Raw genomic sequence first — 13,876 nt, forward strand, 5'->3', positions numbered from 1 at the left:
CTCAGAGGTTAAAGCATCTGCCTGCAATGCAGGAGACCTGGGTTCAATCCCTGGGTTGGGAAGATCCCCTGGAGAAGGAAATGGCAACCCACTCCAGTATTCTTGCCTGGAGAATCCCATGGACACAGGAGCCTGGTGAGCTACAGTCCACGGGACTGCAAAGAGTCGGACATGACTGAATGACTTCACTTTACAATAGCTAGAACATGGAAGCAACCTAGATGTCCACTGACAGATGAATGAATAAAGAAGTTGTGGTACATATACACAGTGAATTATTACTTGGCCATAAAAGGGAACACATTTGAGGCAGTTGTAATGACATGGATGAACCTAGAACCTATTATATAAAGTGAAGTGAATCAGAAAGAGAAAAATAAATATCATATTCTAATGCATATATACGGAATCTAGAAAAATGGTACTGAAGAATTTATTTACAGGGCAGCAATGGAGAAACAGACATAGAGAATAGACTTATGGACATGGGGAGAGGGGAGGACAGGGTGAAATGAATGGAAAGAGTAACATGGAAACTTATATTACCATATGTAAAATAGATAGCCAATGGGAATTTACTGTATGTTTCAGGAAACTCACACAGGGGCTCTGTATCAACCTGGAAGGGTGGGATGGGGAGGGAGATGGGAGGGAGGTTCAAAAGGGAGGGGATGTATGTATACCTATGGCTGATTCATGGTGAGGTTTGACAGAAAACAGTAAAATTCTGTAAAGCAGTTTTCTTTCAATAAAAATAAATAAATAAATAAATTGGTTGAGTAATTCATTATCCAGTTTCTTTCTAATATTTCTGCTATATTCTTACAAATGAGCCATTAATCATTTTGTTGGGGTTTTGATTGAGATTGTGTTAAGTTTACTTTAGGGACAACTTATATCTCTACAATATTTAATCATCCTACCCAGGAATAAGACACGGCAGTCCATTCAAGAATTCATGTATGTTGCTCAGTAGAGGGCTAGTCATCATAGAAAATTGCACATTCCATATTAAAGTTACTCCTAAATGTTTTCTTCCTTTTGTTGTGGATAATATTTTGTCTATTGTATTTCCCATTAGTTTGTATGCACAAAAGCTGTTTTACCTTTTAAAAAAACAAATTGAAGTATAGTTGATTTACAATGTTGCATTAGTTTCTGCTGCACAGCAAATTTATTCAGTTATACATATATATGTTCTTTTTCATATTCTTTTCCAATATAGTTCATTATGAGACATTGAATATAGTTCCCTGTGTTATACAGTAGGTCCTTGTGGATTATCTATTTTACAAATATCAGTGAAAGTGAAGTCGCTCAGTCGTGTCTGACTCTTTGCAACCCCATGGACGGTAACCTACCAGGCTCCTCAGTCCATGGGATTTTCCAGGCAAAAATACTGGAGTGGGCTGCTATTTTCTTCTCCAGGGGATCTTCCCAAACCAGGGATCGAACCTGGCTCTTCTTCATTGCAGACAGATGCTTTACCATCTGAGCCACTAGGGAAGCCCCCAGATAGCAGTATTTATATATGTTAATCCAAAATTCCTAATATTTTCTCCCAGGCCCTTTCCCCTTCAGTAACCATATGTTTGTTTCTTGTATCTGTGAGTCTGTTGCTGTTTTGTAAATAAGTTTATTTATATCATATTCTAGATTCCATGTATTCAGTTCAGTTCAGTCGCTCAGTCGTGTCTGACTCTTTGCGACTCCATGAATTACAGCACACCAGGCCTCCCTGTCCATCACCAACTCCCGGAGTTCACTCAAACTCACGTCCATCAAGTCGGTGATGCCATCCAGCCATCTCATCCTCTGTCGTCCCCTTCTCCTGCCCCCAATCCCTCCCAGCATCAGAGTCTTTTCCAATGAGTCAACTCTTCGCATGAGGTGGCCAAAGTACTGGAGTTTCAGCTTTAGCATCACTCCTTCCAAAGAAATCCCAGGGCTGATCTCCTTCAGAATGGATTGTTTGGATCTCCTTGAAGCCCAAGGGACTCTCAAGAGTCTTCTCCAACACCACACTTCAAAAGCATCAATTCTTCGGCGCTCAGCCTTCTTCACAGTCCAACTCTCACATCCATACATGACCACAGGAAAAACCATAGCCTTGACTAGACGGACCTTAGTCGGCAAAGTAATGTCTCTGCTTTTGAATATGCTATCTAGGTTGGTCATAACTTTTCTTCCAAGGAGTAAGCGTAGTTATAAAAAACATCAGTGGTTCATCCTCCCACCCTTTCAACATGCTAACTTCCCATTCCCACAGGCAAACATGTAAAACTTATAAGCTAATTGTTAAGTGTGACTACCTACTTCTAAATATCCAAGTATGCTGCTACTCATCTCCCAGTTTTTACTTTGAAAAAATTTCAAACCTTCAGAAAATTTTCAGGGAGAGTTAAATGAACACCCGAATATTCTCATCTAGATTCACGTTTCTTTCTCTCTCTGTCCTCTTCTCTCTTTCTCTATGTGGTATTTGACAATTAGTTGCAGACATCATGTCATCCCTAATACAATGACCACACTTGGGGAATTTGACTTGGAAAATATTACTATTCAAATGCATGCTCACTTGCTCAGTTGTGTCCAACTCTTTGCAAGCCTATGGACTATAGCCCACCAAGCTCTTGTCCATGGGATTTTCCATGTAAGAATACCTGAGTAGGTCATTTCCTCCTCCAGGGCATCTTCCCAACCCAAGGATCAAACCTATGTCTCCTGCATTGGCAAGTGGATTCTTCACCACTGAGCCACCTGAGAATCCACTTATATTGCTACTCCTTAGTTTGTTTTTCGTTTTAGCTACTACTGGGTGGTCATTCATCTTCTCTCCCCACCAAACTTACATTCCCTCACATATATCCTTCATGTTTTTCCATTCTCCCAATATAATCATATTGGCATTATAATTAAGTACCATTCAGAATCTTATGGGTCATATGTACAATGGTTATTTTTCTGACTCTCCTAAATTCCTCAGATACATCAGCCTCCTTCATGTTCAAACACACAGATTGTCTATCAGTTTCCTCTTCCTGAAGAATTTGTTCCCCAAGCCTCTGACCTGCTTTGGCCTGGTCCAGTCTGGTCATGCTCTAAGTCAGCTACAAACTTTTACCTTACTTTGGGATCTCTTTTCACCACCATTTGGAGAATTCCTGCTTCTTTTCTTGGTTACCCTACTTTGGTGGAAAACATCCTTCAGGAACTTCTTACAAAACATTCATGGGAGGTATTTCTGAGACCTTGTTTACTTGGAAATGTCTTAATTTACACCCCACCCCCCCAACCCCGCCACACACACACACACACACACACACACACACACTTAACTGGTAGTGTGGCTGGATCTAGATTCCTCAGCTGGGACATTATTTTCTCCTAGCTTTTGAAGGCATCAGCTCCTTGTCTTGTAACATTCAGTGTTATTGAGAAATCCAGTGTTATCCTGATTCTTGTTCCTTTCTGAGACATGTTCTCCCCTTCTCCTGCCACACCCTGAAAGCTTATAGAAACTTCCTGTTTCCATGTTGTAAGATTTCACAATGACATGGACGTGTCAGGGTTTATTTTCATCCACTGGGCTGGGCACTGGGAAATTTGACTTTCTGATTATGTTTTCTGCTCATCTTAGCTCACGCTGCTATAACAAAACAACATATACTGGGTGACTTAAACATACTTTATTTCTCACAGTTATGGAAGGCGGAAGTCCAACATCAAGGCACAAGCAGATTGAGCATCAGCTGAGGGCTGTTTCTGGTTTACAAATGCTGCTTTCTCGTATGTTCTCATATGGCAGAAAAATCTCAAAAGAGGTCTCTAGGGTCCCTTTAATAGGGTGCTAATCCCATTCATAACTCCACTCTAATTCCATCATCTTGAAGCTTAGAATGTCAACATATGAATCAGGTTGGGGTGCACAAATTCAGTCCATAATCAGTTCAGTCGCTCGGTCATGTCCGACTCTTTGCGACCCCATGAATTGCAGCACGCCAGGCCTCCCTGTCCATCACCAACTCCCGGAGTTCACTCAGATTCATGTCCATCGAGTCAGTGATGCCATCCAGCCATCTCATCCTCTGTCGTCCCCTTCTCCTCCTGCCCCCAATCCCTCCCAACATCAAAGTCTTTTCCAATGAGTCAACTCTTCTCATGAGGTGGCCAAAGTACTGGAGTTTCAGCTTTAGCATCATTCCTTCCAAAGGAATCCCAGGGTTGATCTCCTTCAGAATGGACTAGTTGGATCTCCTTGCAGTCCAAGGGACTCTCAAGAGTCTTCTCCAACACCACAGTTCAAACGCATCAATTCTTCAGCGCTCAGCCTTCTTCACAGTCCAACTCTCACATCCATACATGACCACAGGAGAAACCATAGCCTTGACTAGACAGACCTTAGTCGGCAAAGTAATGTCTCTACTTTTGAATATGCTATCTAGGTTGGTCATAACTTTTCTTCCAAGGAGTAAGCGTCTTTTAATTTCATGGCTGCAGTCACCATCTGCAGTGATTTTGGAGCCCCCCAAAATAAAGTCTGACACTGTTTGCACTGTTTCCCCATCTATTTCCCATGAACTGATGGGACCAGATGCCATGATCTTCATTTTCTGAATGTTGATCTTTAAGGCAACTTTTTCACTCCCCTCTTTCACTTTCATCAAGAGGCTTTTTAGTTCCTCTTCACTTTCTACCATAAGGGTGGTGTCATCTGCATATCTGAGGTTATTGATATTTCTCTTGGTAATATCTCCCTTAAAAAAGTAGTATCTCTTTCAGGATCTAGAATTGTTGGATAATGAGCCTCCTAGACTGGGCCTCTTGTTTAACTTTCATCTCCTGTTTTTCCATCTTCATTTTTTTACTCTGCTTCTTAAGGAAATTTCCTCAACTTTACCTTTCAATGTCTTCCATTGTTTTTCATTTTTGCTATTTTAATTTTTTTTTAAATTTGTAACACCTGGTTTTAATTCTCTGAAAAAGTATTTTTTTGAAGTGGCATCCTGTTTTTCTATGGATGCAATGTTTATCTCTGTGGTTATTAACCAACAATAGCTTTCTTCTCCGATGTTTTCTTCTTCCTTCTTTGTCCATTTTCTCCAAACTGCCTTTTTTTCTTTCCAGTTTTGACCTCTTCCATGCTTCTACTCTCCTGCCTGAAGGTGTACATGTGTCAGTATTCAATGTAATGAGGTCTGACCTCAGAGGTTTTCCACTACACTGAGCTACTCTAGGACACTCTGTCACATGAAGAGTGTGGTATCATCCAGCTCTGTAGCAAATGATGGTTTTCTGCTTTAAACTCAAAAGGTCCATAAATACTCTGAACTCATCTTGCTTATTTTAGGGCTAATGAGATAGTCTGCCCATCTCTTGCATTTAAAGTCAGAGATTATCTATTTCCTGTCTTGGAATGCTGGGACACTAGGTAAGTGTATACTAGGGGCTGTTTGGAGTCCTGTAAAATATTAGTGTGAGGGTAGGGCCTGAGTTTAAATTTCTAAATTTATGCACAACCAAATATTTGTAGAATTACTTCCATATGACCTTTATTTGAAGATAAATGACTCATTTCTTCACTGACTCAAGCTTCATAAACTTTTCCCTGAAACAGAGGTTGAGAACATGGAGTTCCTCTTCTGCTCACAGATATTGCCACATTTGATGGTGCCAGGGAATGAGGCGAATATTCCTCACAGACATAGGATTCATGTATATAATCACTGAAAAGTAACTGAAAAGTGTCAAAAATTTACACAGAGTAACCAGATAATCATGTTATAGAAGCCATACACTTTTTCAATGTTAAAAAATAGAGGCATAAACATGAATTCTTCTTTGTATATATAACTGAAACTTTCCATTAACAGTTTTAGGCCTCTATCTGCTCTTATGTCATTTCCCTAAGTTGGGGCTTTGTACAAATGGTGGAAATGTAGACATCTTTTGTAAGCCAGATGGAAAAACAAACTTTTTAAAATTGTCATCCTACTTCCTGAATGTGTGGAGCCCTGGATCCCACAATAACCTGGTCCCACTGTTTACTCCCTAAATTTGAAAATTATGCAGAGTCTAGACATGAAGTTCTTTCCTCTAAATGCTAGATGACATATTAGACAACATATGCAGTAAACATTAGCAAGACGAAACTGCTGGTGAGGAGGAGAGTCCTGGATGTTCCCAGTGGAGGAGAGAGTCTGATTCATGAAATAAAGCCCAGTTATTTGTTAGAAACAGGATCAGAATTCTTAGAAGTGATTTAGCACTGGGGTTAGAGAGGGACTGACTTTTCTGGTATATTTAAAAATATGTACCTTCATACATCTTTGCATAGATGGCTTATATTATCTTTTGGGTGGTCAGTTGCATCTGACTCTTGGCAACTCCATGGACTGTAGCACACCAAGCTCTTCTATCCATGGGATTTTACAGTCGAGAATACTGGAGTGGGTTGCCATTTTTTTCACCCAGGAGATCTTCCCAAGTCAAGGATTAAACCCATGTCTCTGTGTCTCCTAAACTGGCAGGTGGATTCTTTACCACTAGCACCATCTGGGAAGCTTTATATTATCTTTTATGAGATACTTATTAACTGAAAGTATTAAATATTAAATGAAATATTAATTGATCAGACCAACCTAGGCATTTTAGAGAAGAAATTGATGACAAACATCAGATTGGTAAGCCAGTGTTTTCTTTTCTCACACCATCTCACTGTCTAGGAGGCTAGCACCATCAAGGAGGTGTTAGGTGTTTACATCTATTATCTCTAATCTACAGAACAGAGAGAGGTGTTACTGATCTCCATTTAAAGATGAGCAGTCACTAGGTGAGGGCTAGAATCACAGCCTGGATGGCCCCAACTTCAGGACCTATGCTGATTCCAAGATAACTTGTTGCCTCTCTCTTGCTCTCAATTAAAGACTGGGTGACACAAAACCACAGTGAGACACAGAATTCAACACTCAGGTCCGAGGGCCTCCAGCAGTGATTCTGCTATAAACTGGATACTCAAATTTTAACACCTACTTGAGAAAACCAACAAAACAGGAAACACACACTTGGCCCCAGGGGCCACCAGTTACCTCCTTATAACCCAATGTCCATTCCAAATTCCAGTGTGTGCTGCAGACCAGCCTTGGCAGTTTGCCTTCCCAACTTCATGACAGGCTGTCCGTTCTTTACAAAGGTACTTAAGCTGCATCTATACCAAGTGCAGTCAATGCTCAGGTGGCTCTTATTCTGATAAGCTCTTGTCCTGCTAATCTATGAGCAAACTTTCCTTTCTGCTACTGCTCCTCCAGTCAGCACCAGTGCATCAGTCAGCTCAGATTGCCGTAACAAAACACCACGCTGGGTGGCTTAAACAACAGACATTTATTTCTCACAGTTCTAGAGGCTGGGAAGTCTGAGATCAAGGTTCTGGCAAGGTAGGTTTCATCTGAGGCCTCTTCTTGGCTTATAAGCAGCTACCATCTCACTGTATGAGCACATGACTATTTTGTTTGCACACAGGGAGAGAGCGAGCAAGCTCTCTGGTGTCTCTTCTTATTAATCCCATCATTCAGAAAACGAAGATCATAGCATCCGGTCCCATCACTTCATGGGAAATGGACGGGGAAACAGTGGAAACAGTGTCAGACTTTCTTTTTTTGGGCTCCAAAATCACTGCAGATGGTGACTGCAGCCATGAAATTAAAAGACGCTTACTCCTTGGAAGAAAAGTTATGACCAACCTAGATAGCATATTCAAAAGTAGAGACATTACTTTGCTGACTAAGGTCCGTCTAGTCAAGGCTATGGTTTTTCCTGTGGTCATGTATGGATGTGAGAGTTGGACTGTGAAGAAGGATGAGCACCGAAGAATTGATGCTTTTGAACTGTGGTGTTGGAGAAGACTCTTGAGAGTCCCTTGGACTGCAAGGAGATCCAACCAGTCCATTCTGAAGGAGATCAGCCCTGGGATTTCTTTGGAAGGAATGATGATGAAGCTGAAACTCCAGTACTTTGGCCACCTCATGAGAAGAGTTGATTCATTGGAAAAGACTGTGATGCTGGGAGGGATTGGGGGCAGGAGGAGAAGGGGACGACCGAGGATGAGATGGCTGGATGGCATCACGGACTCGATGGACGTGAGTCTGAGTGAACTCCGGGAGATGGTGATGGACAGGGAGGCCTGGCGTGCTGAGATTCATGGGGTCACAAAGAGTCAGACACGACTGAGTGACTGAACTGAACTGAACTGAGGGCTACACCCTCATGACCGAATCTAACCCTAATCACTTGCTAAAGACTATTTCCAAATACACTGGGGCTTTGGGATTCAACATGAGTTTGTAGGGGTGAGGAACAAACATTCAGTTCATAACAATGGCTTCTCAGAAGTCTTCTTCCCTCTCTTCATAAAAACAGCCTGAGTACACCTGATGGTAAAACTACCCCATACTGTAACAGGAGTTCAGTCACTTAAAAATACAAACGATTTAATAATTAAGTCATTAGACAGAAAGCTAACTCATTCAACTCCTTGTAACCACTATTTTTTAATCTCATGTTAAGGGAACTGAAACTTTGTGTCAAATCTATTTTGCAGGTACTCTTTGTATGTCCCATTTGGTTTTAAAAACTTTGAATGGGTTGCCCAGATTTTAAAGTCCAACTTCACACTGAAATCGGGATTTGATTCAGCACCTTGTGACTGCTCTGCCCTCAGGTGGGCTCAGTGGAGCCGAGCAGAGGCTGCTCTCTGATCAGCACGACTGCCATCCCTCCGTACCCACCCACTGGACCTTTGCAGGCCAAGGTTTTTCTGGTCTTTTCATATAGGAATGCAAATAAGAGGCTGGTTGCTGTTGTCCAGGCAGCCCTGCCTGCTAGATGTCAGTTTCCCAAGAAATTCAGGATTCTCTAGCTTTTTCTAATCCACGGACTACAAACTGAATTCTACATTTACAATGAGACTTGTTTGACTGTATAAACAGTCTATGTTTTAGTTTTAGGACAGAATTCTTCGTTCAACTTGGTTGTCAGGCATGCTTCTCAATTTGGAAGTGAATTTTAAGTCATTCTTGCTTCTTGGACCTTATCTATTGGTAAACAGGCAGCAGATCAAGAGAAAAGATGTTTCAGTTTGTAGGAAACAGATGGTCTTGCTGACCAAAGATTATGGGATCTCTGATTCTTCAGCCAAGATAATGACTTTTTAGTTGGCAATTATATAGCAACATAACTACTTAAAAAAAAAAAATACAAATCCCTTTAGGTTGATCTAAAGGTCCTTGAGATTTGTTTTACCCTCTTCCTGATCCCAAGAATGAAAACAATGAGAAGAACTGCTACTGAAACAGCAGCTCAACAATATCACTTGGGTCAGGCCTCACATTTACCAACCTTTTCTCACAGCAGTATTTAATTCTCACAGCAGTATTTAATCCTCACAACAGCCCTGGGAAGGATGGGTTAAGTTTTCAGTTCAGTTCAGTTCAGTCGCTCAGTCGTGTCCGACTCTTTGCGACCCCATGAATTGCAGCACGCCAGGCCTCCCTGTCCATCACCATCTCCCAGAGTTCATTCAGACTCACGTCCATCGAGTCCGTGATGCCATCCAGCCATCTCATCCTCGGTCGTCCCTTTCTCTTCCTGCCCCCAATCCCTCCCAGCATCACAGTCTTTTCCAATGAATCAACTCTTCTCATGAGGTGGCCAAAGTACTGGAGTTTCAGCTTCATCATCATTCCTTCCAAAGAAATCTCAGGTTTGATCTCCTTCAGAATGGACTGGTTGGATCTCCTTGCAGTCCAAGGACTCTCAAGAATCTTCTCCAACACCACACTTCAAAAGCATCAATTCTTCGGCGCTCAGCCTTCTTCACAGTCCAACTCTCACATCCATACATGACCACAGGAAAAACCATAGCCTTGACTAGACAGACCTTAGTCGGCAAAGTAATATCTCTGCTTTTGAATATGCTATCTAGGTTGGTCATAACTTTTCTTCCAAGGAGTAAGCGTCTTTTAATTTCATGGCTGCAGAGATTTCATCTGCAGTGATTTTGGAGCCCAAAAAAAGAAAGTCTGACACTGTTTCCACTGTTTCCCCGTCTATTTTCCGTGAAGTGATGGGACCGGATGCCATGATCTTCGTTTTCTGAATGTTGAGCTTTTTCGCTCTTTCACTTTCATCAAGAGGGTTTTTAGCTCCTCTTCACTTTCTGCCATAAGGGTGGTGTCATCTGCATATCTGGGTTAAGGATGATCAGCGTTATTTTATAGATAAGGGAATTAAGCCCAAGGAAGTCTTTGCATTCATTGCTTACAGCCCCCGGCCACTAAATGGGAAGTTTATGCCATTATAGGAGGGGGCTTCCAAGGTGGCGCTCACTAGTGGTAAAGAATCCGCCTGCCAGTGCAGCAGATGTAACAGACACGGGTTCAATCCCTGGGTCGGGAAGATGACCTCGAGGAGGGCATGGCTACCGACTTTCTTGCCTGGGAAATCCAACGGACAGGGGAGCCTGGTGGGCTACAGTCCACGGGGTCACAAAAGTCAGACATGACTGAAGCACCTTAACACACATGCATTCCTAAAAACGTAAGCACGAAGTTAAATTCCTTGTCAATGGGATGCCAGAAACAGACTCAGGTTATCTGTAATATTTTCTGCAAATTGCTCTTCCCCAAATCCAGATAAAGTTTAGGCATTTAGATACATTTCATCACATAATGGACAACTTATGCATCAGGAAAAGGACTGTAGAATTTCCCAGCTGAAAAGGATTCTTGAGCTGACTATCTAGTGACAATCCTCACTCGGGCTTACAGGTGACATCCAAGAGTGGTCTTCTGCCCATTTCAGGGTTCGTCCCCTGCATTGCTCCTGAGATGGGCTGTGTGTTATTAGTGTCCTTCAGCTTTGCCACTTCTCACCACCCTCCCCCTCAACAAACACACCAAACTGATCACAGCCCATTTTATTTAAAAGCACAGCTCTCATTTGTGAATCACATTGAGGCCTGCTGTGACGCTATTGCCTCAGCTTGGCACTCAGGACCCGGCCGAAGCGGCTCCTCCCTGGATCTCAGGATAGGTTCTCTCTTTGGATCCCTATATGCTACCCACACCATAATATCCTACCCCTCCAGATGTTCTATACTTACTTTCCTGTTACCTGGCTCATGCTGTCTTACTTTTTCCTCTCAGGGCAAATCTCCCCATGCATAAACCTCAGATAAAACCTCTACCCCCAAAGAGAATAGAGGACAAGGCTGAACTGCATCAGAAGTGTCTGATCAGCAATTTCCAACTGTGGGAAAATGAACAAGCTAGATGTTCCTGGGGACTTCAACAGACAAGTGATGGGGAAAAGGGATGGAAGGGTAGCCAGATTAACAGACTCGAAGAAATTTTAAAAAGAAAAATAGCAAGACCACTCTGGTGTCCAGGGATGTACACACCGGGTGATGAACTAATGAACACAAGGAAGTGTCAGACAAGTGGTCACTTTTGGAGGGAGGGGAGATGATTCTGATTGGGGAACACGATGGGGCTACTGGAAAGGCTGGCAAAGTTCTTCACCTGGCTGGGAGGTCAAAGGTGATTTGCCTTATAATAATAATTGATTAAACTAATTTTTTCAGTAAGACTTTCTGTATCTGTTTAAGTTTACAATAAAAATGTTTAAAAATGGGGACTTCCCTGGTGGTTTTCACACTCCCAATACAAGGGGCCCAGGTTTGATCCCTGGTTGGGGAACTAAGATCCTACATACCTCACAGTATGGCCAAAAAAAACATAACAAAACAGTTTAAAAATGAAAAACAAGCAACTTACTCTTCCTAGTCACATATACCTATTTGATATTATATGGTTACCTCCAGATAGTGGCTCAGAATAGTGTCAAGTAAAAGTAAGTTTTGATTTCCTACTCTGTTACTTACTAATAATGTGACTTTCAGTAAGTTTGCCTCTGAGCAGTGTTGCCTCTCTGAGCTTCTATTCTTCACCTGGAAAATGGGAATTATATCAGCAATATAGCTAATGTCAAATGAGATTTGCTCTGAGGATTAAATGAAGTTATGCATGTACAACACTTTATAAAATGTTTGGCATAATGTTTAATAAAGATGAGCTGTTATTGATATTCAAACATCAACCACATATTTATTTAAATTGATCTTTAAATATTATAATTATCCACAATATCCATGTTCCTTTAGTATTTAAAGGAAATATATTGTGCTGAGTTATGCTCTCCTAAAACACCTACTCAAAACCAGTTGTTCGAATCTCTCAATGAACATATTTTTATGACAAACTACTGCCTTTTAGAAACAAATCCTAGTTATATGTTAAAATATTTACATGGGTTTATTACTCCATAATCTTTAAATTAAGAAATAATAAATCTGATGTAAAATTTTCAATCAGCAAGTTATGATAGGAATTAAGTGTCTACTCCTGCTCTTCTTGCACACCAACCCTGTAATAAACTTGGTTCTTATATGTATTTTACATGTTTATATTTTTCTTTGTAGTTTGTGATCACATAAGATGACCTGAATGCTGAAATCTTTATTTGAAACCTCCTCTCCCTCTTTAATCTCTTAAAAATATTGTAATTAATGTGTCACACATATTAAACTATATTTATTAACAGTTTGACCCCTCCTTGAATACTGTGTGAAAAATAAATGATATGCTGTGCCTGGAAATATAGATGTGCTGAAATATTAATGAAGGGATTTAAGAATGATCAGGTATGTCAATGTAGCTGTCTATATGAGATACTGGAAATGTGAGGCAAAGTCTGTGTTTACTACCACTACTAAATCTATCTTATAAATAAAAATATAAAGTCTTTAAAGGGAAAAATTAAACTAGAATGGATATCATTAACAAAGCAGTCAATTCCCTTTATTTTTAAAATTTTATGTACACATATGAATGATCTGTATAATGTACATTCAATATAGAAAGCTTTATATATTTGATAATGTATAGAACATTTCACAATTACACTAATCTCTTACATAACATCTTGACATCTGTTTTTAAATTTTTTTGCACAAGCTCCTTTTTCATTCAATTTGGTAAAGCCAGTTATATATATCAACGTGTACTGTGAGCTCTCAGGAGGTTAAATGATCGAGGAGAGGATACCAGTGAACAGCTGCAAGGATAAAACCTAGAAGTGTTCAACAATGGGAGAACAGCCAGGCAGACTTGAGGCAGGAGAGGGAGATGCCCTTCTGCGGGCTGAGTGACTTTGATTTCCCAATCTCTGTAGACTGCAGTTCAACCCCACAGTCACACTAATTCAAAAAAACATTATAAAAACTAGGAAGAAAGCTTTGTCTTTTTGATTCACAGTCTTGTAAACAGATATAAAGGAACAAAATGTGCTTACATACATCAAGAAAAAAAATTCTTGTGTATCCACTTAGGTTGATCCACAGAGTGCTTTCTTACAACGTGATACAATTAGAATCACTGACTTTTTTCCTAAATAAAAATATATTTATAGAAAAAGGAATAACACTGTCATGAAACCAGGAGAAAGGCAGTTAAGAGTTTTCTTCAATGGATCAGCTGGAGGAATGTGGACAGGGCACTGGCCTTTCAGCATTTATTGTCTCTCATGAAAGTTTCACGTCTGATAGCCAAGGTCACCTGCCTCATGGTCTACAGGAGGCGGCAAGTTGGACATGACTGATGAGGATGTCCCTGCAGTAAGGTAGCCAGCAACTCCAGGTCCTGCAAGAGAAAAAAAGGAAAACCTTCTAAAGAGCAGTCATGTGAGAACATGGACCTTTATGAAAATGTGAGAACCAGGTCAAGCATCCCATCACAAGGACCTGATGCAATCTATTAGGATT

At 40.8% G+C, this 13,876-nt stretch overlaps 1 protein-coding gene across 1 annotated transcript in view; it reads right to left on the minus strand.

Moving 5' to 3' along the window:
• Positions 1-12,887: 12,887 nt before the first annotated feature.
• LOC120860378 (dnaJ homolog subfamily C member 13-like) overlaps positions 12,888-13,876 on the minus strand; it is a 155,661-nt gene continuing 154,672 nt past the window's right edge. The window contains exon 56 of the mRNA XM_040236179.1: positions 12,888-13,754. Within this exon, the coding sequence (XP_040092113.1) occupies positions 13,648-13,754 (107 nt within the window). The 3' untranslated portion in view covers positions 12,888-13,647. The remainder of the gene's footprint in view (positions 13,755-13,876) is intronic.

Source organism: Oryx dammah, unplaced genomic scaffold (assembly GCF_014754425.2).
Source record: "Oryx dammah isolate SB20612 unplaced genomic scaffold, SCBI_Odam_1.1 HiC_scaffold_11058, whole genome shotgun sequence".
In the NCBI taxonomy this organism is placed as follows: domain Eukaryota; kingdom Metazoa; phylum Chordata; class Mammalia; order Artiodactyla; family Bovidae; genus Oryx; species Oryx dammah.